The following is a 27,864-nucleotide window of genomic DNA, read 5'->3' as shown; positions in this document are numbered from 1 at the left end:
TGAAAAATTTTTTCTTTTCCTTTAAAAAACTTTCCGATTTAATTCCGATTAAACATTGAAGTACTTATTATATATTTTATATTGTAATAATTATATTTCAACAGATAAATAAATTGGATATAGTAGTACTCTAAAATAATTTCTTAGAGAAACGAATAGAAAACTTTTCTATCGAACTTATGCATATTTCCTAATTATTCTTATTTACTTTTATTAATTACTTAATAATTTATTAATTATTATTTATAAGTTTAATCCACCGAACATCGAACCATCTGTATGTGTGTGTATGTGTGTGTGTGTGTGTGTGTGTGTGTAATATAAATAATAATATAAATAATAACCGATTACCAGATTTTTTTTTAATTTTCAATTGTGAAGGTTACTGCATATATAAATCCTTCTTTAAATTTATTAAGAGAAATAGAAAATGTTATATAAAAAAAAGTTCTCTAAATAATATCGGATATTTGGTTATAAACTTATAATAAAATTACAATATAACGTATATAAAGTGTGTATGCGTGTGTATGTGAGAGAAAGACAAACACGAAAAAATTCGAGAAATTCTCGTATATCGTATAATATTTTTACACAGAAGTCTTTATTGTTTTCTAAAAAATGCGATGTTCACAGTTGCCATCAATCAATGGTAATGAATTTTAAACAAAAAAAAAAAAAAAAAGAAAAGAAATACCTGTTGTAACAGTTCGCTTTTCTTGCATCGATTGAAACAATAAATGACGTAACAATGATGTAATTACTTTGAACAAACTTTAACTGATCCCTAATTCATGTTTTGTTTCCTCATTTTTTTTTTTTTGTTTTATTTTCTTTTCTCTTTTTTACTTTTTTTTTCTTTTTATTTATTTATTTTTTCTTCTTTTATTTATTTATCTCTTATTTCTTATAAGACCAACCTGTCATGGAAGGCAAAAGAAAACAAAAAACAGAACGAAGGAAGGGACAACGCTCTCGCACTATACTTTTAAACGTGTACTATTATATCGAAATGTAATTCTATCGAATGCGACTAAACCTAAATAGTAATGGTGGTAGTAGTAATAGAAATAATAATAATAATAATATGTAAAGCTAAAACATGACTAGTGCTAAAATTCGTTCTAACTATATTAATACGCACGTCCGACGAATAATATTAAACCAACGTATTGATTTTCCTATGTTATCTTTTATGGTAGTAGTTAACCGCACGGTACTTCATTTTGTAGCACGAAACGCGAAATTCGTTAAAAGAAACTCTTGGCGTCTACGACTGAACAACTAAGTTAAACATCTTCAACATCTTCGAACATTTTTTTCGAAAATCTCAATCTATAACGATTCAACGATATCTAACGCAACGATATTTCAAAGTTTTTAAAAACTAAATTCACAGGGACATTCGTAATACGATCGTCGAAGTAATCGACGTAATTGTCATCTATCGATCGAAGAAGTAATAAATAAATAAATATATAAAAAGAAAAATTGCCGATCCTTTGTCAAATTTCTATCACCATCGCAATTCATTTTTTAACATTGACAACAATTTTGTTCTGATCGGGTGCTAGAGGAGCTTTTCTCTTAACGTGTTTTTCCGGTATTTTATCTTTACTGATAACAGCAGCATTGTTACAGGCCATTCCACCTTTTCTCTTTCTAAGGGACTCGGTTGGAAGATACTCGGCTGGTCTCAATAGCTGTCTGAAATTGTACGGTCCATTAATGTCCTCCGCATCGTATTCTACTCGACGATTCTCTTGTCGCTTTTCGACGACAGTCGGTCTTAATAAATGTCTCACGTCGACTGGAACACCGAATCCGTTCTTCCACAAATCCTTTCGTAAAAGTATCCTTCCGTTCATAGCATTCTGATTAACGACGAAATGGTCCAGACCATTTTTCGCCTGATTGTTGTTGTTATTTATGTTATTAATATTCTTATGATTTTTATTATTGTTATTAATATTATTATTATTATTATTATTATTATTATTATTGTTATTGTTATTGTTGTTGTTACTTCCTTCCTTCTCCCGATTATTTCTACCAAGGAAACCGTTCTGTTTCGTGTCACTGGCACGATACAATATTTGCCTGTCGTTAATGTTACTCTTCAAACCATTCGTAATCTTCAATGCATTCAAACCCTTCCTCTGATCGATCCTTCCGTTGTTCGCGAAACTCTGCCAATTCAACTCATTCCTATAACCATTTATGAAATTCTCTCGTCGGTGATTTGCATCACCGTATTTATCGGCTGCTCGTGTTTGTACGCCATTTCGATCGTTGAAACGCGGAGAGTCGACTGCAAGCGATCTACCGTACGGATTGCACCCTCTAGGCCGCACGTTCTTGCCATGCAGGTCATTAGTCCTTGTACTGGAAGCATGAATAATGTTTAAGGTTTTACTTAACGAGATAGAACGCTTTACTTCGATCGTTGAATTTCCATTAACGATGATGAGATACGAGTTCTATTGATTATTCTCGACTACTTAGAGCTCTGTTTACGTGATTATTTATATGAGTAACGTTAAAAATATATATATATATATATATTTGTGTGTGCATATGTGTATATATTCATTAACGCACGAAACTATAATATTTTTCTAAATGAGCGAAAGACTTATGACGATCTACTGATGTTAAAATTTCTTTTTGTATTTTACCTGGAAGTTTGCCATGATACCTCTGATAACGAATAAAAGATATAAATAAGTATTAGTTAACAACGAGTTTGAAGACTTCGCTCGAAAATAATGTATTTCATTTAAACAAAAAAAAAAAAAGGATGGAGAGAAGAATACAGAGAAAAAAAAATTAATCTATGAAAAAAAGATAAAGCGAGAAGAACGAAACGAAAGATAAAAGAACAAGATAAATAGAAAGAAAATTGTTGACGGATCGGACCGGATCTATCTCGAGAAATATATATACCTGATGGATTTTTCCGAATTGTCTTTTCTTTCTGATTCGTCCGGATTTCTCAAAGCTTTGTGCCAAATTTCGGAGAGATGTTGTTCCGGTGCTACCACAAAGTCGCCCTGAGCTGCCAGACGATCCATCCTCTCGGCACTCACTTCCAGAATCTGACCCGTTCGACTCCTGTTTGCCAACGAGAGAAATTCATTAAATTATCCTCATATCGTTTAAATCTGTGCCAAACTATTCTCTATGTACAATATCGACGTATGCAGTCCTTGTCCTTCGAAGGACACAAATATACATTCTAGTGCGAGAAGCATCCAAATTTTCGATTTAAATCAAACTACGTAAACATATCTATCTACTATACGTCTATGCCAATGCGGAATATAACTCGAATTGCATACACACATATAGACACATATATATATGTATGAAAGAGAATATATTCGTATAGCATTTTGCTACACGTAATTAGGAAAATAAAAAAATTGAATCAATTAAATCTAAATAAAGTAAAAAGATATATGTACACGTTTTATATCGTTTCGTTAAAAGATTATCTAAGAAAATAAAAAATAAGAAAGTAAGATAACACTCCTTCTACGAAACCCTGTGCAAAGAGTAATGGAAGATTTTCTTTTTTGTGACAAAAAACGAGCACACGCCTTCTTGTGATTTGTGAAAGTAGGGTGAAGAAGAAGGAAAAATAAAAGAGAACGAAAAGAGAAAATCCAAATTGATTCCGTGTTCGATATCGAGCTGGCAAATAAAGTGAATACGCATAAATATTTTTAATAGAAGATGCATAGCCACTAGTACAAAGTTTGGCGAGGGTCCAAACGATTCTTGCTACTGACTCCAACAAGATATACATATATCTACGGTTATTAACTTTAATGGCTCCGTATTTTGAACGATTCTTTTTTAGAGGACCAAAATAAAAAAAAAAAAAAAGAAAAAGAAAAAGAAAGGAAAGAAAAAAAGAAGGGAAAGAAACTAATCGTGAACACGACCTGTATAGTCTGTTAAAAACTTTAACATTGTTTCCGAGTAAAAATTTCTCTTAGGGAAATTAAAATAGAAAGGAGGAGAAGTGAAAGTCAAACAAGTTGATGGGGAAAAAAAAGAAAAGAAAAAGAAAGGAAAAAAAAAAGAAGAAGAAGAAGAAAAGGAATTGTTTGAAATCGTTGCCAGGCAGAGGAATAAATTCGACGAATGAAATAAACGTAAATGAAATATAATTAAAGAGGAAAAAACGTGTCTCTTTAACGAAGCTAATAGAATAATTTTCGACGAAAGGTGGACGAAATGGTACCTCGCTGAAGGATGAAGGTCATTTTCTAGCTGTATCAACGGTAAGTCCCAGCCAACTTCGTCTTCTTCGAAGTCCGAACCACTTCCGATGCGAGTGCCAAAATCATTCGAAAAATTGAGCGATCGAATTACCGATTCAATCGTAATCGATTAGAAGAAATATTAATATCCTCTCGATATTGTTATTTTTATATATATATATATATTTTTTTTTCTTTTTTAAGCGATCAATCTATTACTTACCTGCTCATTTCCTCTTTTAAATCCCGATAATATTTGATAGTCTCCTCGTTTTCAGGTTGAGAACCACTTCGATATCGCAAAATTGGTTGTACCATATTAAATCCATCGGGACGAACATAATCGGTTGGTGGTTCCTCGATGTCGTTTAATCGGACACCCGGTTTGTTGCGTCGAAGATTCTTATGAATATCTTGATTCTTCATGTGAACCTATTTTACAAATTTTTCTCTCGATTTCTTTTTCATTCTTATCAATCCTATTTCACTAATAAATATTATTCAATTGTATAAAAATAATATTATATAGATCGTTCGAATGAAACATACGTTTTGAGAAAATTGAATTAAATCGGCTTGTCTCAATTTAGGATGAATAGGATCCTTTATAGGCGGTGGTGACTTGTGCACCCTTTCCTCTTTCTTGTACCATCTCTGTACGATGAACTCAGCGTCCTCATCCTTAACACCCTCGGCGATCAATGCCCGTGTCGCGTCTTCTTGATTATCGCAATCATTCAAAACTTTTTTGAAATGTTCCTCTGATTCCACGCCAAAACGTTTGCGAACGGAATAACCTCTGAAGTCTATCAAAAACGTACGATTAATCATTTTTCACGTTTAAACGAGATCACTTAATTTATTTCTTCTTTTCTTTTCATGTTTGGGTGTAAACGATAAACGATAAAAAAAAAAAAAAACTACTTACGACTCTGTATAATAACAGCAGCTTCGTTCTCCTTCGAGTTTTCCGTCTGAGATATTTCATTTTCATCATCGTTCCTTGCAATCTCTGCTCTAGATTCTCTACGCAATACCAAAGTTTCCTCATCTGAAACAAACGATAATAAGTTTCTCTTACGTTTCTCTCTCTCTCTCTCTCTCTCTCTCTCTCTCTTCATATAAAACGAATAAATTATTTAATTTAATGAAAGAATTATTGATATTGGTTACTAACTTTGAACCTTCTTCAACACGGTAGCTTCTTCTTCGGCACGTTTCCTCAACATTTCCTTTTCAACGTGCTTACGCGTTAACCAACCTCTGATATGTCGTTGAAGAGTAACGACAGAGATTGCGAACTGCCACTTTTGTTTGTTGAATCGTATTTTTGCTAACCATCTACGTACGCACGCTTGTACCATTATAATCTTCTTCAATTGTTCCTCGTACATTTTCGACAAGAATTCGACGTGGTAATATTTTAAAAATACTTTTGTCTTTCCCAATGCCCAACCGTCCATCTTCAAACGTATCAAAAGTAATCGACAATTGTCACGATTGGCTACCACTCGTTCGTCGTAACCAAACGCGAGGAAACAGTATCTGAATTTATTAAGAAAAAAAAGACAGTATTTAATAAAAACGTACGTGTATTAAAATTATGTAAAGAATTGAATTTTTAACTATCGGATTTGAATTCGAGTTTTTACCTTTTTAGAAACTCGTTGAAAGGTATTCTATGAGAGAAGCCATTTTGTCTTATTCGAATGGTCTCCAAAACTCCTGTGTATCTCAATTGTTTTACAACTTTTTCCTTGTCGAAGAAACGTGGACTTCTCGAGTCGTTCGGTTTGATACATCTGACGAATTGCGGAGAACCCGAGACCATTTTTTGTAGAAGATCCATCAAGGAATAACGGAAGTACGTTGCTACAGTTTGCTGAGCTCTAGATTGCGATGCTAAGCCACGACTGGAGTAACGTTCCTAAAATAATGATATAAATAAGAAAATCCTTTCAAGCTGTAAGATTGATAACAACTGTAAGATCGGTCTCGAGAAGGAAACTTCGACGAGAGATTGTTTTCTTAAGCTATATATATGGAATATTATAATTGTCTAGTATCTCTCGTGTGTACCTTTGTATTTTGGTTAGATTGCGACAACTTTCTCGAGTCAGTTTCATGGACGGCCGAGTAGAGGTTGCCGGTCTTGGTGATCGGACACTGGAACAAGAAGCGGACCATGTCGAACTGAGATTGCCGTACAAGTTGTATTACTTCAGGAGGCAGGAAGTTTCTATTCTTCTCAAGGAATCCTTCGGCTTGGTAAACTACACGTCCAGCGAAGTGATGAACCGCGAAACAAACAGCGTCGGATTTTGGTCTTACGTAGAACTTGGACTTTATGTTGTTGTGAAATTTCTCTGTTGATGGATAAATAAATAAATCGATCGTACGAGGTAAATCCAGATGATAGAAAAAATATCGATGGAATTAGATTTATTATTACTCTCGTATTTTTCTAATTCTTACCTATCAAAGATCTATTGGTCGCCCGAGGGAAACGACTTTCTTCGTCCAAAAGTGCCAACAAACCCATTGGTTTGCTCAATAGCATATCTAGAACCGGTCGATTATCTGAAAACTCAACGAGATCGACCGGTATACCCTCGGCCATGTACTCTTGTTGTTCCCAAGTGAATATATGCTGATTGAAATAATACTGAATCTGTTCGTTCGCTATATTTATGCAAAGTTGTTCGAACGAATTCCGTGGGAAATTTTCGAAGCCAAATATATCCAACAAACCGATAGCCAACGGCTCGTAATTGGGCGAACGATTGAAGCACAACAAGCAATTTATTTGATTGACCATCCAATCGAAGAGTCTCCCGTAGAGTCCTTTAGCCATGGCATCTCGTGCGGCACAGGCTTCGGCTACGGTATTATTTCTCGTGATCGTTTCACCTCTCGTCATGACCGAGTTTGATGTTAAAGCCTCCAATAAATCGTTTGGTTCGACACCCAGCAATTTCGAAACTATCGAAACGAACGAGTTACGAATTAACATAAATTACGTATTTGTAATTGGACTTTATTATCTTGAATATACTATTCGAAAAAGGAAACTTTACCTCTATCGAGAGGAGCAGTGTCTATAACTCTACTCTTGTTATCCGTATTATCCTCACTGGCAACTTCAGCAAACTCGATATCCCCTAAATGAAGTATAGCTGCCAATACTCCATAAACAGTATCCACTTCGCTATCCCGAAAGCCCAATACTTTGAAGCCAACTTTCAATTGTTGAAACTTATCGACATAATTTGGAGAATTATGACTACGATCGGTAAGATATCGATGATGTTCCCGAAGGCTGTTATCCAAATGAAATTCGGCTAAACGATTGTCAGCCGCTAAACCGTCGTACATGTAATAAAATACATGAAAATTTCGTTCGCCCCTGGAAAACGAATAAAAATGTACTTTCGTTCGTTCCTTCCTTCCTATCTTTTATTTTTCTCCGAATAATTTTATTTTCGTTTGAATATCCAAGTGAAAGAAAGACAAAAGGGAAAAAAAATAATAAAACACGTAATTAAAAGACTTACTCGGCCTGAGCTACCACACGAGATTGTTCCAAAAGATAAACGGAGATTCTTGCGCCAGTGACCTTGCCACCTTTGGTCATTGTTAGATCCAAATACTTTCCAAATCTAGATGAGTTAGCGTTAATACCGGTCGTGGCGTTCCCAAAAGCCTCCATTATCGGATTGATCTGTAGAATTCTTTCCTCCAAATTACGATTCGGTGCTTTGCTAAGATAAACCAATTGTTTCAGCAACAAATTCGCACTCTCTGTCTTTCCTGCCCCTGATTCACCGCTGATCACGATCGCTTGATTTTGACGTTGATGAAGTAACGCTTGATAGGCGGCATCGGCGACCGCAAAAATGTGTGGAGGATTGTCCGACCTTGCTTGACCTTTGTATCTTCTTTGTTCCTAAGAAAAAATAAAAATTACAATAAAAAAAAAAAAAAGAGAGAGAAAAAAAGAAAAGAAAGCTCGATGATCCTAAAAGGTATGCCGTAAAAACGAAATTACGAAACTTACGATTCCCGTGTAAAGGCCCAAATTGGTAAAAGGATTAACAGCGACCAGTATATCACCGATGTAAGTGTAAATCTGTCCCTGCTCGTAACGATGCTGTAACTGATCAACGATAGCGTCCTCCGATAACATGTCAAGAGCAGCCAAATCATCCCTATACATTTTCTCCGGCCTGGCTTTGCGATCGGTTTTAAGTTTGCCGTGTTTAGTCGTTATCTCCGGCTGTCTTTGAACTCTACCATCGGTTCTTTGTCTACGAATTTCGTTCGAAAGTTCTTTCCTGATTTCCTCTATCTCAGATTCGATGTTCATCAACAACGGATGCTCTTTGAGTTCGCTAGCAAACGGTCGATGTTCGAGATCCTTGACGAGACATTCGGCAATGAAGTCCAAAACCTCTGGATTATGTATGTCTGGATTTTTCAATGACGGGGGTGGATTTCTAGGTATTTGAAAGAGTGCTCTCATTGGATGAAGTTCGGACAAAGGTGGATCACCTTCGGCCAATTCTATCGCTGTTATTCCAACCGACCAAACGTCGCATCGTGAATCGTAAGAAGAATCCAATTGTTGTTCGCAAGCGATTACCTGATCGATCAAAAATATTTTCCTGGATTCTCAATGGAAAGTAACGGGAAAAGAAAAGAAAAAGAATGATTTCTGTCAAAAATTGATAAATATACCTCGGGTGCCATCCAATATGGCGTACCAACGGAAGTATTTTTCCTCGCCAAGGTCTCGGCTAGATGAGAAGAAACCCCGAAGTCTACCAGTTTAACTCGTGCTTCTTCGGTTAATAAAATATTATGACCTTTGACATCTCGATGCATACAGTGATTACCATGAAGATAAATCAATGCTTCGACAGTTTCTCGAAGTATATATGCTATCTGCCTATCCGTTAGACGGGTAGAACGTTTTTTTAAACCCTGGACAAGATCGGTCACCGAGCCTCCCGTGCATAACTGGAACAAGATTCATTAACTTTTCACGCGGTTGCCTTTTAACGTATATAACTAAATAAGTACATACGTACGTACATACACACACACACACACATATATATATATATATACATATAACTGGTTAAATTATGTATGCTATGTATCCACAAACACATTTATTATTATGTCGAGAAGATTCTAACGTAGATTATATTTAAGTACATCGTCCACACGCTCTTTGGAAAGTATGTACACCGTATCATCCTAATGGACGATGCGAATTTACGAATTTCTAATTACACTTCTTTATTATTATTATTATTATTATTATTATTATTATTATTATTCATCTGTACGCTCTTTAGCACGAGCACGGTTTCAAAAAGAAAAAGAAAGAGAAAGAAGGAAAAAATTAAAAGAAAAAAATATTCAACGTAGAGGAATTGAAAGGCATTAACGTGTTAACTTTCGTTACTAATTAATTAGGAGGAATATATTATGACCGAGAAAAATGTACCTCCATTACGAACCATAGTTGATCCTCCTCCTGAGCAGGTTTTGCTCTTTTCAAATATAATCCATGAAATATTGGAATATTAGGATGCGAGCTTAGGTCTCTTAAAACTAGATACTCCTCCTCGATCTCTTCTATATTATCAGCTACATTTTCAAGGATCTTGATCGCCACTTTGTTGTCAGTTTCCTTATCGTAAGCGGAATACACTTCGCCGTAAGTACCTTCCCCTATAAGCTCCTCCAAAATGAAACGATCTCCTGGCTCTGGTATTACGTCGAAGTTTACGTGTTGACTTAGTCCATGATACGCCATATTGGTCCCACCTCCGGTCATCTCTATATAAAAAAATAACAAAAAAGAAAAAAAAGAAGAATGATAGATCTTGATCTTTTTTTTTTTTTGAAAGATGTTCGATGCTTCCTTTTTAATTTTTTTTTTTTTTTTTTTTTTTTGACACAAATAAATAAATAATAACGATAATGATAATAAAACGAAACATGCTCTTTTTCCATATCACGACGAACGAATTTCCGCTATTACTTCCACATTCCACGCGTAAATATACATTTGCGTATGTTGAATAAAATAAAAAGAAAAAAAAAAAAATGAAAATATCTTGATAATCGTCGAATCTTTACACTTCTCTTTATACTCTCGCATGTGCGTATTATAAAAAAAAAAAAAAAGATCATTGGAACCGTCGACCTAATTATACACCGTGACCACTTTCAACCTTCGAAGTTAATTCGATGCCGTGTGAAGATATTTATCTTTTCGCTATTAACATATTTTCGTTATTTTGCCTCCTCTCAAGATTGACCTCAAGACAACGAGAAAATTCTCATGGATTCTCGTTCGAATGAGAGAAAGGACAAAATAATTTAATAAATGGAACAGAAGAAATATATAGAAACGTTAGCTTGGAAAATCGTAATAAAAACTTTTTTACCAACCGATTATATCACCCATTTTCAGAGAAAATCAGAGAGGGAGAGTTTTCACCGAAAAAAAAAAAGAAAAGAAACGAAGAAAAGCAACAAGGAAAAAAGAGATAAGAAATATTCTCAATATATCATCGAGATCGTAGAATATATCAGTGTGAACACTGTTAGTCTTGCTGGATGCTTGAAATACGACTGGACAGTCTTTCGTTTTCTAACCAGATACCTGTTAGTGCCTTAATGAGATTAGACTTTATAAGACCGGCGCAGTTCTATGTGGCCCTCGACAGAAATAGGTCTTGCGAAAAGGGGATGATAGTCACGTGTCGATCCCATTTTGTTCTACATTTTCTTTTTCTTTAAATTTTTTCGCTCTGTAATTGTTTTCTATTTTCTTTCTTCATATCATTTTTTTTTTTTTTCTTTTTAATAATTCATCTCGATCAATAGTCTTCATATATATATGTATATATATATATATGTATGTATGTATGTATATACCTGTATACATTATTAAATCCAATTTATACATTATTTAAATTCAAACATAATCCGTATTCTAGAAAAATTTCACAAATATTTGTAGAAACATTTTTTTACAACCAATTCTGTTTCTTTCCTTCTCGTTGAATTAATTTAATATTTAATAATTTATCTGCTTGATATTCTAAACTAAAGAATACATTTTTAACAATTTTTAACAAATTCGAATAAAAATATATCACGTGTGTTTATAATTTTTTTTAATATTAATTTCTTGTAAATTTATAAAAATAAATATTTCGCGTAAATTGTTGTCAATCAATATTCAATTATTATTCGTATTTTAATGGATAACGTTTCGAAGGTTAACCGCAAATATTCTACGCCATTGTGCGAAGCCGGATAAGGTTGGAAGCCAGCTACGGTTTCGCACGACATTTTTGTTATATGGAATTGGACGAGACATTTATAGATTAAAGTTATATCTAGTATAGCGTTTCTAATTTATAATTCTTTATAATAGTAACATCAATCCTAAATTGATACTGCGAAAATGAAAAGAGAAACGAACTATTTGTCTTTGTTTCCTAGACGACACTCACCTAAAAATAAGACTAAGTTGATTGCCCGTAATCAAAAAAAAAAAAAAAAAAAAGAAAAAAATCTAATTAACGATCGAGGATCGAAAAAAAATTGATCTGAAATAAAAATCTTTCCAAACTTTTTATTCGATGTTTTTTTTTTTTTTTTTATATTTTCTTTCTTGGAATTTTTTTTTCTTTTTTCTTGCTTTTTTAATTTCATTTTAATAAATTTAGTTATAAGTTAAGCCAATAGTTACGCTCGAAATCATATCTGTTAGGTTTAATAAACGTTAAGAAGCCATTTGAAACTAATACGTATATTACCTTTCTATTTAATCTATCGCGCCGATAGAGAGCAAGAGGGTTTCACGTTCATCGCTTTTTCCACAACGAATTCAATCGCATAAAGTTAATCTAACCTGATCCTTGAACGTTGGAAAACTATGACGAATAAATTTTACATTTAAATCGCTTGCTATTTTCAGCGTTCGAGAAAGCGTTGAAGAAAAGGCACATAATGTATGATACATGTGTGTGGAATAAATTTAAAAGACAGATCTTTCAGACGCACGATCTTTTTCCGACTGAAGAAGAAGAAGAAAGCAAAGAAGAAAAAAAAATTAATATAACAAAAAAGAAAATGGAAACGATTCGAAATCAATGTAATACGATAAATTAAAAAAAGAAGAAAATTATTTTTCTTTTTCGATCGATAGAGTAACGTTACTATCGTGAGAACGATTCGATAGAGAGAATCGAGGTTCGTCAGATCCGTTAGCTTGTTCGACTGAACAAATTTTTTTTTCTTTCCTAAACCAAACACCCACAATGATCTACACCGTCGACGATCGAGAAGTTCTCAAGCGAAACGATCAATGTCTATCGATACCACACCCATTCGATTCCTCGTAGACTTGAAAAAAATATAACCGTAAATCGAAGATCTACAATTTCTCATTGAAATGGTCGAGAGAATCCCGATGGGAAAAAGAAAAAGATAGAAAAAAAAATAAAGGGAAAAAAAGAAAAAAAGATCGAACTTCACGGATCGATAATTCTTTCTCCTGAAGGTGTGCATAGCTAGTATCGATCACACGGCAATAACCGATCGGACTATCCATCCGATCACGTGTTCATGGAGGTATTAGAGCGAAGAAACCCAACGTGAAATCGGCTTAAAGATCCAACTGTGCAAAGTAATGTCTCTCTCGCTAACGCAGTAGACTGTCCGTTACTGCCTCTTCTACGATATTCTTTATACGTTTGATACACTATAGATCATCGAAACACAGTCTCGATATATCGACTCGATATAGAGCTGATTTCATTTCTCTAAAAAAAAAAAAAAAAATGTATATATATATATATGTATGTATTTTTATAAAAAATGAAAATCACAAAATTTCTACCTATCGTTCTACGATCTATCCGTTATTAAACTACAAAATTTACGATCGAATTATTACTCCGTATTATCGCTGTAAGTTAATCAATTTTTTTGTTGTCTCTCTTCTTCTTTTTTTAATTTTTTTTTTTTTTATAAATAAACGAGACGTTTAACTTCATAATAACGTTAAATGGACGACGATGATTTTGATTATTTGACTACAAATCGATGACCGATCGGAATTATGCACGTGTTTGCATATGCAAATGCGAGTTATGTAATTATTGAAATACATCTACAATTCTAATTAATCGTCATTACGATATCGTTTATTGCGTTAAACAGTGTCCGTTCTTAATTTTGATATATTTAACTGATATGTTATTGAATTTTTAAGTAATCGTCGATCGACAATGCGTGGACAAAAAAAAAAGGAGAACAAACGATAATTATCTTTCGTTATTATCACGAACAATAATAATAATAATCAAGAAACAATTTTACATAATTATCAAGCAGTTGTTAAAAAATTTTAGTTTGAAAATCTACGTATTGCGAATAATTTATAAAACACAAAATTGCAAAAACAAATATATATATAAATATATGTATACAGAGAAATATATACCCAATTTTTATATACCTACTTCAGGATATATATTATATTACACAGTGTCCCAATTTTGATATAATTACTTCAAACTCATATATATTTATATATACAAATTTATATATTTATATTATAAATTTGTAATTTTACAAATTTATATTATATATACAAAAATAGAGAGGAAGAGAGAGAAATCCAAGAAAAAAATTAGTAACCCTAATCGATAAATTTGAAACGTTTAAATGACTTTCTCACTTGATAGAGATCCTTGAAATGATCCTACAAAAAAAGATACATACAAACGAGAAAGAGATTCGACGAAACGAAATCCTCTTTATCATGATTCGACGAGGAACTGGATGAATGTAAATTCTAAAAGATAACACAGAACATATTCATGTACAAACGTATACATTAGTCTTGATAGTACGGTTTCACACATTTAATTCCGTCGATTCGATCCTTTCAGCGTGACGGTGTAACGGTACAGTGCGTTCTATCAATGACCACAAAGCCGCACCCTCTCTTGATGATTCCCTTTTTCTATCTCTCTCTCTCTCTCTCTCTCTCTCTCTCTCTCTCTCTCTCTCTCTCTCCCTTTCTGTCTCTTTCTCTTCCTATCTCTCTCTTTCTTTTTTTCTCTTCATTGCCAAGAGCAAAATGATCACGAGCGAAAAACTTTCAATTAATAAAATTCCCTTAATTTCAATTTTGTATTCTCGCAAACGTGAAAGTCCATTAACATATTAGAAGCGACACGACCGATGCATAACAAAATATTCGCATGTAAATAATATGATATCGAATCATTATTTTTATTACTATGTATCTATGTACATAATTAAATAGTAAAATTACTTCTTCTTCTTCTTCTTCTTTTTTATACCTTATGAAAAGGAAGGAAAAAGATAAAAAAGAAAAATGAAAAAGAAATAAGATTTACATTACTCACATTTATGCTGATACGATAAATATGCATATATGAAATTGAATTCGATTTATCTCTATATATTCCGTTTTTCTTTTCTTTTCTTTTCTTTTTTTTTTTTCTTTCTTGTTGATTTCTCTTTTTTTTTTTTTTCTTTTATAAGAAAATATACAATTGCATAATTGCATCGAAATATACAATGCTGCGTATGTTTAATATTATTATGAATATTTATCTATGAAAAATCTCATAATTTTAAATGTTATATATATATATATATATATATATATATATATATATACACACACTTAATATAATACTACTTTAATATTATTCGAAACTGTTGGTAAAAATCTAATCAATATTGATTTATACCTGACGAAATAGCGTCATATTAAATTATCTAATTTTTACATTTTATCTCGAGAAATCAATATTTAATCGATCCTATGAACAGAGATAGAGAGACGAAGAAGGAGAGGGAAAGAGAGAGAGAGAGAGAGAGAGAGAGAGAGAGAAAGAGAGAGAAAGAAAGAGATCAAAATATCACTGGATTTTTAAGATCGATATCGGTTTTGTGGCGACTTCGAGACGCGACCGCAGGCCCGATCGAAACACTCTAGGGCAGTGTTTTCTAATGTGGAACATACGACTCATAAAGGGAGAAGAGATATATATAAATTTATGTGTCTGTATATTTATATATATTATATATATAACAATTATATATTTTATATATATATATATATAAAATTTGTATTCATTGAAGAGAAAGTCAATTAAAGTTTTTCATGAAAAATAAATATCTATTAACTTTATATATATATATATATATAATTTTCGAAATTTGATTGATTTTATTATCACGTTAAAAGTGAAAAAAAAAAGAACAGGAAAAAACGTACGTTTGGGAATTACCACTCTAGTTGTAATGAGACGAGAATTTGTTTCTTTTATTGACTTTATCTCGTTTTCCTATCTTTCGGATTAAATCAATGACGCATATATCCAGTCATCGACATAAAATCATATCACGCTTCGTAGAAATCGATACTGTGTTTGTTTTTCACGGTACTTAAGAGAGAGCTTATTAGGCACACCAAGTCCAACATTTGATTTCCGGGAACGCGTGCGCACACTCGTATTTACGCGGTTAACTACGTAATGGCACGTATAGGTATACGATACAACCATATACGCTCATAATAACGTCCATTAACGATTCGAAGATAGACTGACTAAAGAGAGTCGTGAAATATACATGATTTCGTTATTGGGACTATAATTCTTATCGAGAGAAAGAGAGAAAGACATATTTATGACATAGCGATAATGATCTTGTCGTCGATCAACGACCTAATCGTCAAACATAAACTTCTACTATTATCTTCATGTTTCTTCGATCGACACTAATCATTGGCAAAGTATATCTGCCGAGTGTTTTTACAAAAATTTTTTTTTTTTTCTTTTTTACGTATCATCAAGATACCAGACGATTTTATATTGGAAATTATTACTAATTAAACGATTGTAACAAGTTCGAAATAAATTTCTATATCGATCGATCATTGCTTAATATTATATTTTGCTCGGCGAACGATATTTTACGAATACCCTTATGAATATAATTAAAAAAAAAAAGAAGAAACGATGATATAATGCAATGAAAAAGAATTTTCCAAATAAACGATATTGCGATACAACTATAAAATATTATAATATAAAATTTTTGCTATTACATAATATATATATATATATATATATATATATATATATATTATAGTATAGAAAAGATGCAAGACAAATTTTTATTATATCAAAATTATTATTATTGTTTATTTACTTTGATAGAAAATATTAATTTTCTTTCTTATATGCATCATCGTTTAAAAGAAATATTTTCTAACGTTATTATAATAATAATCCTAACGTTATTTATATTGTCAAAGACATATATATATATATATATATATATATATATATACAAGTGAGGTCCTTGAAAAATATATGGGTGTCGTTGCACCTGCGACTTCGTAGAAGTGTGTTAATGCCGTGATAATGCGAAGCCCTACTTTCGAACCTTTGACCGTTGTTGGACACTCTGCCGGCCGCTTTCATTCTCGTTACGGTCTAACTAACGTTCCTTTTGTATTTCAATTGTTCATCTGATCGTTCGAACTTACGTAAAAAAAAAAAAAAAAAAAAAGAAAGAAAGAAAGAAAGAAAGAAAGAAACAAAACAAAAAATTATAACGCGAAAAATATACGCGTAGATATCGAATTAAAACAAATCTCTTCAGAGATTTTTTTTGTTTCTATGATTCATTCCATTATTATAAAACCGTGGAATCTTTCCATTACCTTTCGTTTACTTTTCTTTCGAAAGAAAATATTTCTTTTAAACAATGATGCAGATAAGAATGAAAATTAGAAACGGAATGTCAAGATAGTTTTCTAACGATCGCTAACGAGCTCCTATATACCATGTAAGTAAGTAACTACAAAAATTATGTGCATAAGTTATAGTTAACTTCGATTTCCCGTTGTAATGAACGATTCAAGATGGAATCAGCAAAAAGCGAACATTACCGAGCAATACAAAATGAAATGTCATTGACTCATCGTCCTCGACTAATGTAAATCGGAAAGACGATTTTCCTCGCGTTATTAGATACATTAACGCACGTATTACTTCGAATGAACATCCGCTAAATAAATACTACGTTTAGTAAGAAATTATTCATTTATTGGAATACTCCTTAGATTTTTATTTAATTAAATGAGATAACAGAAAATCGTTGGAGGAATATAGATATCGATCGAATCTGGAGATAGATAGAAAACATATTGGATTTATTAAAATTCTTTAAAATATATAGATCTCGATCCTATTTCAAATAACAGATTACCTCGTATTGATTATATAATTTGATATAAGTAATCTATCTATCTATCTATCTATCTATCTATCTATCTATCTAAGTAAAATATCTATCAATATCGTTGTAAATAAGTAAGTACGTTTCCATGACGCTTTCGAACTACTTACAAATATTTGCCGATATGCTGTAGATAATATGATCAGATCGATACTTCATACCAAATTTATGATCTTTCATAAATAAAAAAAAAAAGAAGAAAAAGAAAAAAGAAAAAAAATAGAAATGACGTACAACCAGACGTTACTTTTTACTAAAGGTTACCATAATCAAGCAACGCTTGCTACATACTATAAAGATGATTGACCATATTGGCATGCAATTAAAAATGTCAATACTTATTTACGATTTTTTAATATTCAGATTTACCTGTAACGTTGGATACGTCTTGAAAAGATACGTTTACTTACTAAAGGTGACTATAATCAGCCAACGTTGGACACTCGCTGCATACTGATTATATTGTGCAGTGCAATTAAAAATGGCATTTACTTATCTGCAAATTTTTTAATATTCGACCTCATTCAGAACGTTGGATACGTCTTGAAAAGCTACGTTTACTCGTTAAAGCTAACTATAATCAGCCAACGTTGAACGTTCGCTTCATAATAAGGACGACTATTCTGACATGCAATTAAAAATGGCACTTACTTATCTGCGATCTTTTAATATTCGGACTTGTTCGCATGGTTGGATTCGTCTTGAAAACTCTATCGCGTGTTACAAGAGAAATTCAATAAATAAGAAAAAAATGTTAGTCAAGAAAAATTAAATTATAATGCTTCCGTATAAGTTTCGAGAAAAAAAGAAATAGTTCGTACAAATCAAATAAATAACGTCAATGTTTTTTCGTTTACAGATATAGCATTATATACGCGAAAAACTCGTTTTTATATTAATTACTTTTAACGAGTCTACAAAATGCGTAAACGAGTTTTAAAATATTGACGATGCTTTTTTATCTTCTTTATTTTTTTCGGTACTAACTCTCTTGGAGATATACCGTCTCTCGTGATTGAGATCAATTGACAAAATTTTCCACGAATTAAAAATTCTCGATGAACTTTGCATATCTTGATATAATTGTCGATAATGGATTAACGCACTTGATAATGGGCCCCCCCGCGATAAAACATAATTTATATTATACGTTACAATAAAAATAAATTTAATTTAACATTATATATATATATGTATATAATAAATATACATATAAAAAACCTAAATTATATAATTGTACATATACATATATATATACATATGTATATATGTGTGTGTGTACATATAATGCATATATTTATATATATATATAATATAAATAATATTATACATATACATATATATATATGAATATGTACAACTATATATATATATAATCGAATTTCTGTTTTATTTTAATTTCTCATTTCGTTATCGTGATTTGCATGAACAGTTGAAACGAGAAAATGTAGATATATGTATTATGCATAATTGATTTATTTTAATGGGAATTATATACCAACAAATTTTCAACGTCTCGGGCCTTTTGAAAGTTAAATCCGTCAGTGATCTTCGCGATAACCCAACGGCACTTTACGTATATCCTCGAGCTGCATACAATCGAATAGAAAAAGTGAAAAGGACATTAATCTCATTAGTATAATAATGATGAAAGTAAAGAGGAAAAAAAAGAAAGAAAAAGAGAAAGAAAGAAAGAGAGAAAAAGAAAGAGAGAAAAAGAGAGAGAGAGAGAGAAAAGAGTGAAACGATCGAACTGTTTTCTATCGAAGGGACTTACGAATTACGAACGCGGAGCACTTTCATTTAAATTAATCAGGTCGCCGTTCTTCGTTTCGTATCGGTTCAACGAGCCATCACCTGACAGAGGAGTTTCGTAAACGGATAGAACACGAGGCTTACGAGCGTAGTTACTTTTAACGATCGAAATCTTCAAACGAACCACGAAGTATCGCTCTATTAAACGCGCTCGACAATCGGGAAAAGCGTTAGATATATACTACATACGTATATACATACATAAATAGATACAATATATAATAGATACATACATATGCAAGTAAGAGCAACATCAACACCAATAACAACAGCAGCGGCAGCAGCAAACCTATCGCAAGATCATAGATAAATTGTTTCTGATCGAATAAAGAAAATAAGATCGACGAAAGAAGATCGATCGGATGAGAAACGAAAAGAAGAAATCGAATCGCGCATTAAGATCCGATCAAAATATATCGCGATAACCTTAATTGATCTAGCTATTAATCATTTATGCTCTTACAATCGAATCAATTTCTCTCTCTCTCTCTCTCTCTCTCTCTTTCTCCTTCTCTATCTTTCTTTCTCTATTAATGTTTATCTGAAATCAAAGTTATGATGATGATTCTGATCGAGGATGATAATTGTCAAACGGAGAAACTAAAAAAAGATGAAGAGTAAAAATTCACGACAAATTACTTTTGACAAGTTATGACTTATGAAAAGGCCATGAAAGTCGTACAAAAGTATAATCGGGGGCTAACACAACTTGATCCCTATATATATATATATATATATATATATATATATATATATATATATATATATATATATATATATATATATATATATACGTCCAGATAAAGAGAAAAAGAGAGAGAGAGAGAGAGAGAGAATTTTTTTATTGAAACAAAAGAACTCGTATAACCGGTCGGAAAGTCGTCAGGAGAACACCTTTCGAATACCTTCATAATGCTCAATCATCGATCGTTTTAATTATACTTAAGTGATCATCAACAGTGCATACATACATACATATATATATATATATATATGCGTGTGTACAATTAATAATATATATACATATTTAATAATAATGATGAATCGAAGATTCATCTATTTAAATGATCGAAATTATTTTATTTTCTATATTTCGCGATAATCGTATTAATTTTAATATTTCTTCCTTATTAGTTAACGTCGTACCATAGAAACATATCTATGTATCTATATGACTACGTATGTGTTTATGTAACTACGTATTTAGAAAAGAAATAGAGACTTGTCTATGCAAAGACGAAGAGAGCTCGTACGTCCTCGAGAATTCCCACACAAGCTGTATGTACTTACTTACATACTCGCTACCGGTTCTCTAAAACAAGAAGTAAGTAAGTACGTCCGAGAATAAAGCCGTGTGAGAATGAACGATTAAATCCGTGAGAAGAAGGGCAACCTGATACGTAGATTTTAAACACTCCTTTGGTAAATTATTATGGGAACAAAAAGGCACATAAGATTATTAACGAATAATTACAAAATGTATTACTTATATGTAAATAAAAAAAGAGGAAATAAAAAAATATAAAAAATATTTGTTCTCTCTCTTTCTCTATCTATCTATCTATCTATCTATTTGTCTATCTATCTATCTAACTATTTCTGTCCATTGTTTTTAGTTATAATTATTTGACTACTTATTATTACCATTATTTTCTACTATTATTATTTTGTTCTTTTTTTCTCTTTATTATTATTTCCGACATAAAGCAAGAAATAGTTAAAAATAGTAATATCGACACTAATAAAGATATTCCTATCCGCAAAACAAATATCGTTTATCTACTAAAGTTATTTATAGAACGTTTACTGTGTACCATTGGGGATAACGATAAGTGCACCAGCTGCTAGGAACAAGAAAAAATATATAACGGAAAAAGAAAAGAACAAAAAATACTTTTCAACAGCTCGAAAATCTCTAACGAAGAGGAATTTAAAAACAAAATGGAAGAAATTAAAATAACAACGGAAAAGAAGAACGGAAGTTGCGTTGTTATAGACCGTTTCCAGATTATATCGCAAGAAAATGATCGAACGAATTGGTGAAAGCATCCTTTTATTCGAAATTCGTCACGATCGTTACACGATCGACCGAATAGAACGGGAACAAAATCGAATAATTCGCTTTCTTTCTACCTTTGTCCATTGCCTTTTCCAAGCTACGAAATATTACTATAGATAAATAAATAAAAAGGTATACGTACATAGATATATATCAAGTCTGCCACCGAGAGAAAACCGTATCGCAATTATATGGATTCATCGAAAGTCCTTACGAGTGTTCGCTGAGCCGATAATTTGCATGCGAGGCTATCTCACAAATTCCTTAGAAAGCATAGAAATAAATATTTCGATATTTCTAATCGCTCTACTAACTAATCTATTCCTTTAAAAAAAAAAAAAAAAAAAAAAAAAGAAAAAACTACTTTCCTGAGAGATAAGCCTTTCGTAAAAATGTATACACTTACACAAATGTTTCATACGTACACTTATGTTCTTAAATGATTTTGAAAATAATCTCTTTCAAGACTTTTTATCGATCTTTTGACAATCTTTTTTCTCTTTTTTTTTTTACATTTTTCTTTCAGATCGTAAAACTACAAACCTAAAAACTACTGACTTTATTCAACAGCTTTTGGCCCACCTTATATATGCGTATGTATATATTGAGCTTTCTCGTATGCATTTAAAAGATAATGTTCCTATCATTTAACACCAACAAATCGAATAAATCAATAATGAACTCGTGGTATCGAACGAGGACAACAAAGAAAACCGGTAATATTATTATGTATATAGAGATTAATTACATTTATATATGCATGTATGTAGGTGTATGTATGTAAATATATATATATATATATATATATATATACGTATGTATCAACATATATTCGATGACCGGCGATGATATCTCTTATCACATTTTAAATATATGACTTATCGATTCCGACATCAATATCTCGTTCCTTCCTCATGAATTATGTTCAGTCGCTATAAAAAAAAAATATTTGCTATCTATTTATCTATCTATCTATATATATATATATATATATATATATATTTATATACGAGTTCTAAAAAAAGAAAAGAAAAAAGAAATATTTGCTTTCTATATATATAGCATCAACGAAATTCTTGAAAAAAGAATTTACATATCTTTTATATCAACGACGGATGAAAATGATAACATTAATCGTGACTTTCTTCAAATTAATCGTAAAAATTGTTAAAATGGCACATTAATCATACGTTTTAATTTTTTATCGGAAATGATTATTTTTTTCCGACGAATGATTCGTGAAGATTCTAATCGTCGGTGTTTAATGCGTAACAGTAATCGTACTGTATTATACTGAATTTATTATACTCATTAGACAACGTGCTTTCTTTCTTTCTTTCTTTCTTTCCTTCTTTCTTTCTTTCTTTTTTTCTTTCTTTCTTTCTTTCTTTCTTTATTTATTTATTTCTTTCCTTCTTCCTTCCTTTCCTTCTTTCTTATCTTTCTTTTTTTCTTTCTCCTCGATAAATTACGTGAATAACGCAAGAGAAAGTTATAAAAATTCTCACGGAAAGAATCACGCGATGATTTATTTGTGATCTAAAGAATAAAAAAAAAAAAAAGAAAAGAAAAGAAAAAATTAAAGCAATTGCAAATTGAAATCGGACGAAACAGGAAGACTCGAACAATCAATCATCAACTTTAAAAAGAAACTTCCTTCGAAACATTTACGAGTGACAATTTTTTATATTGAATCAACGTGTGTATCGAATTGCAAAAAGAAAAAAAAATCAAATACCTGAAGCATTAAACGATAAGATCCTATAAAAAAAAAAAAGAAAGAAAAATAAAAAAATAAAGAAGAAAGAAAGTAAAAATCCGGATTATTATATTATAAAAACTAATGAAATAAAGAAAGTACATAGATATATCTAAACTTTCTCGATATCTTCTCCAACCATTGAAACCTCCAAGAAGAATTTAATAGTATTTTCTATTACTCTCATTGCACAATCGTTACCTATTTTCTACAAATAAACATTGTCGATGTCGTTGTACTTCCTTAACCGATTATTATCTCTATCGACATAGAGAAACTTTTATTTTTACCAAGAGAGCAATAGTTATTATCGTAACATCTCTATAATCATACCTTCATCGAAGTTATCTAACTCTCTTTCTCTTTCTTTCTCTCTCTCTCTCTCTCTCTCTCTCTCTCTGCTTCTTTCTCCTTTTTTCTGAATATCAATAATTGTCAACAATCATCAAGAAAATATATAATTTTTGTCATTGAAAATTCAAAGTCGACTGAAATCGTTTACGGTGACTTACTATATTTAAATTCATTAGAATCATCAGCTTTCCGCGTAACAACTTATTTTACAAATAATAAACGAATATCATTACGTATGATATTCTGAACGCGATAGCAATTAATTCGTCTTTAATTGACACCGTATACACTCTTCGTTCCATTCACTCGTTTCTTCTTCCTATCCTAAGATTATGTAATTATATCTTAACGTACTGTTATGTATATATATCTATATATATATATACATACACGCATATATAAATGTACATACATAAATATATCTATATCTGTTAATGTTATATACACACATGTACTTTTGTAAGAGAAATACGCTTTAGAACGGAACAAATAAAACGTGCTTAGACTAATACCCGTAACTAAACGAAACGGTGCATTCCATGGATGTGCTTTTATGGGCTAAATCCCACATAGAATTATATCATTCGTTTCTTCAATTCTTTTTTTTTTTCTTTTTCTTTTTCTTCTTCTTTTTTCCCTTATTTTCTTATTTTTTCTTCTTTCTCTTCTTCTTCCTTCTATATCATTTTTATTCGCATTTTCTTATAACGTTAAAATATTATGAAAAATTAAATCGTAATAATTCAAGAGAACTTATTCTTTATGAGACATACGGATTTTACAACGTCGTATATGTTTTATGTTTCGAAATCTTATATCATAAATCTCGATTTACGTATTCATTGTTCTGGGTCGTTACTCGGTAAAAGATAGTTGTACTGACGAGTGTCAGACTTCTCATCCATCTGCTTTCACATCTTCGAATTTTATGAGCTCCGAAAGTCAGCACGAAGTATTAGTTTAGAGTCTCTAGGATTATTAGTTAATGAGAACGAAGCAAGGATTATATACATACATACATACATATATATATATATATATATATATATATATATATATATGTTGTATGTTTGTACATAAGAAGTAAAGTCATTCTCGTTAATGTAACGATCGAAAATCAGTAAATAAATTTATAATCGTAAATTAAATTGACACTTTAAATTAAATAAATATATAGATTTTACAAAATCCTATGAATATTATTTCAATGTTTTTAATTTTCTAATTTAAGTGCTTTTAAAGGTCTATAATTTTCTTATATAAATATATATATATATATATATATATATATATACATATTAATTTCTATATATAAATTACATCAGTATTAAAGACATATATATATATATACATGTTTTTTAATTATCACAACCATTACCTTTCGATTGCTTCAAAATCATCGACTTTACCATTTACGGTAACTTGTTGCGAGTTTTCGTGAGTCGTCTTTCAATACCCTTGAAAAACAACCTCGAAGAGATCGAAACTCGTCTATATATACTTACATAAATGTGTGTGTGTGTGTGTGTTTTGTATATGCGTGCAAGTATATATATATATATATATATGTAACATGCGTAAAATACTTGTTCCGACTTGTCCATAAGAAGAAATACCGATGACCTTTGTTTCGCGGTCGAGTTCACTGTACACTCACGAATATTCTTGTTTATATATGGAAATTTTCCTTGAAACGTGCGTCGAACAACACTAACACGAATTAGCTAATTTAACATTCTTGTTTCGCGCCAATTCTCATATAAAACTCGATCGTCTAACAATATATACGTGTATGTACACGTACATACATACATACATATATATATATATATATAAAAATTTAAAAAACATCAGTTGATAAAGAATTACAATTTGCAATATCGAACTTATCAGAATTAAAAATAAAGAACAAACTGATGATGTTACGAACTTGAGTGAAAAGAAGAATAAGTTTTAATATTACTTTGAATCATCATCCGGAAGCTCGTAAAAATACAAGCATGATTCTCATAATCATCGTTCTTGATGCACCACGATGCACATTATCCTCGTTATTTCACTTTATGCGATTGTAAATTATCGCTTGCATGTTGTTGCACGGCGTTATAGTTTTCCATCAAAATTCATCAACGAGACATATCTTATACTTTAGCTTCGTGCTACTTTGATTTATCGACAAATTATACTACGAATTTATTATCACAGAATATAAACTCACCGTGTACTTAATAATCTTACGTATATCTATCAATAGATCTATCGTTTACTAAGAAAGTAAATATACTTACGTACGCGTACGTATAATTTTGATCAAATTTTTAACTATAATATTTACAACACTTTGTCGACGTTGTATCATAAACGTTTCTTCACAATTTAAATAAATATTTAGGAATGAAATAAACATTAAATTTTCTGTTTTAAAGATAAATGTTTTTACGTATTAATAACAATAATATATATATATATATATATATGCATGTATGTGGCCAGTAATCTTATAGATCGAGGGCATCATAAAACGCACCAATAATAATAACGATATTGGTATTAATTTTCTAGATAAAACCAAAACAGAGAAACCTTCTATATAAAAGAAGAAGAAGAAGAATCAAAAGAGAAAGAAGAAAAAGAAGAAAAATAAACGCAATAAAATTCGAACAACAATCGAAAGATTCGTGACAACAAGAACGATGATCCGTAGGTGAAATAAAATTCTATGAAAAATGTGGACGATAAATAAACAACAATAATGTTACTCACGTGCATATCATTCGTGATTCAAACTCGGAAGAGGCAAGAAGGTCTGCGACGAGAAGAACAAAAAAAAAAGAAAAAGAAAGGAAGAAGAAAAAAAAGAAAAGAAAGGAAAAAAACGAAAAGAAAAGAAAAGAAATGGGAAAGATGGGAAGGGGCAAAAAAAAATTAAAATAAAAAAAAAAAAAAAGAAAAGAAAAGAAAAAATATATGAATCTCTGTAAAGAGACGAAGACCAAGCGGAAGCGCGTTATGTACCGTGACTCTGGCGTCTTTTACGAGCGAAGCGAGTTCACGGTTGCTTCGTGACCGCGTGACTGTCTGATAGGTACTGGGAGGACGAGATAGCACGGAAAAGGAACGAGCTGTGAGAGGAGGAGAAGGAGGAGGAGGAAACAGAGGAGGAGGAGGAGGAGGAGGAGGAGGAGGAGGAGGAGGAGAAGCACGGCGTGCACGAGTCTACCTCCTCTTCTTCTACTGACTTTGAGAGACGATAGCATGCACGAACCATGCTCACGTTCCCCTACTCCTCCATCTTTTCTTTTCTTCTTTTTCTTCTTCTTTTTCTTCTTCTTCTTCTTCTTCCTCTTCTTCTTCCTCTTCTTCTTCCTCTTCTTCTTCATTTTCTTCTTCTACGACCTTCCTTTCTTCCTTCCTTAGTCTCTTCTTCTTCTTCTTTTTCTTTTTCTTTTTCTTTTTCTTTTTCTTTTTCTTCTTTTTCTTCTTCTTCTTTTTTTTTTTCTTTTTCTTCCTCCTTGATTTTATTTATTTACTTTTTTCTTTTGTCTTTCACGCCGTTTGTACCGCATTCCTCACTTTCTTAAGATCTGTCTAGTAGATTTTCACACTTTAACACATTGTTGACGATATACTGTGAAATTGATCTTACCTCGAGTGTCTCGCACGGCTTTGAAAAATATGTATGTATATCAAATATATATATAAAAACTCGTTCGCATAACAAAACGTGTAAATATTTACATTTGTTTATACGCGTTTGATGTGCAATATTTTAATGTTTCATACAATAAATGAAATATATACACATATAATTAATTATGATGCAGTTTGTGAAACGGTAAACGTCGAATTGATTTTCTTGGTCAATAATGTGTTAGTTATCAGATTATATTTTTCGTTAATATAACAATTTCTTTATTAATATCTAATAATATCTAAAGTCGATTCTTCGAAACGAATTTTGATTTAAAAGAAAAAAAAAAACAAAACAAAACAAATGGATTGACGATGTACTTTAAATATATTTTATGGTTCGAGTTGCGTCAGGATTGTCTTAACTAAAGTATCTGTGTATGTGTGCGTGGGTGAATGAATTTAAATATTAATTAGAGAAATTTGTATATACTAGATAAATGATTACTAAATGAGATCGTTTTCCAGCTTGAATTTTCTTTAGCTTTCGATTTAGCTCGATCTTCGAATCGAAACGTTCTTCTCCTCGT

At 31.4% G+C, this 27,864-nt stretch overlaps 1 protein-coding gene across 6 annotated transcripts; it reads right to left on the bottom strand.

Annotated features, from left to right (window-relative positions):
- Window positions 1-585: 585 nt before the first annotated feature.
- Window positions 586-26,561, bottom strand: LOC122629605 (myosin-IIIb-like). Of its 6 annotated transcripts, none has more exons than XM_043813189.1 (17): window positions 10,740-11,057; window positions 9,787-10,121; window positions 9,009-9,290; window positions 8,329-8,913; window positions 7,826-8,217; window positions 7,349-7,677; window positions 6,747-7,253; window positions 6,351-6,637; window positions 5,924-6,198; window positions 5,449-5,816; window positions 5,200-5,322; window positions 4,821-5,077; window positions 4,495-4,703; window positions 4,253-4,333; window positions 2,952-3,114; window positions 2,679-2,705; window positions 2,233-2,385 (listed from the first exon to the last, which is right to left on the bottom strand). In XM_043813189.1, exons 1-17 carry the CDS (start codon window positions 10,753-10,755, stop codon window positions 2,374-2,376), a joined length of 4,248 nt encoding a protein of 1,415 aa, XP_043669124.1. In that variant the 5' UTR covers window positions 10,756-11,057; the 3' UTR covers window positions 2,233-2,373. The 6 variants fall into 6 exon arrangements, with proteins under 6 accessions (XP_043669119.1, XP_043669118.1, XP_043669120.1 ...); XM_043813188.1 differs by having other exon boundaries at window positions 2,679-2,700; window positions 2,947-3,114; window positions 10,740-11,055; XM_043813184.1 differs by lacking the exons at window positions 2,679-2,705; window positions 10,740-11,057 and adding an exon at window positions 26,408-26,561 and having other exon boundaries at window positions 586-2,385; window positions 2,947-3,114.
- Window positions 26,562-27,864: the final 1,303 nt, after the last annotated feature.

The sequence above is a fragment of the Vespula pensylvanica genome, chromosome 5, assembly GCF_014466175.1.
Source record: "Vespula pensylvanica isolate Volc-1 chromosome 5, ASM1446617v1, whole genome shotgun sequence".
NCBI classification, from domain to species: domain Eukaryota; kingdom Metazoa; phylum Arthropoda; class Insecta; order Hymenoptera; family Vespidae; genus Vespula; species Vespula pensylvanica.
Note: the sequence above shows the minus strand (reverse complement) of the source record. Positions and strands in the feature narration are given on the sequence as shown.

Coding starts and splice junctions, on each gene's coding strand:
- LOC122629605 (XM_043813183.1), bottom strand. Junction 9,291..9,786: donor AACTATGGTTCGTAATGGAG/GTACATTTTTCT, acceptor ATCTTGTTCCAG/TTATGCACGGGAGGCTCGGT. Junction 8,218..8,328: donor TGGGCCTTTACACGGGAATC/GTAAGTTTCGTA, acceptor ATTTTTTCTTAG/GAACAAAGAAGATACAAAGG.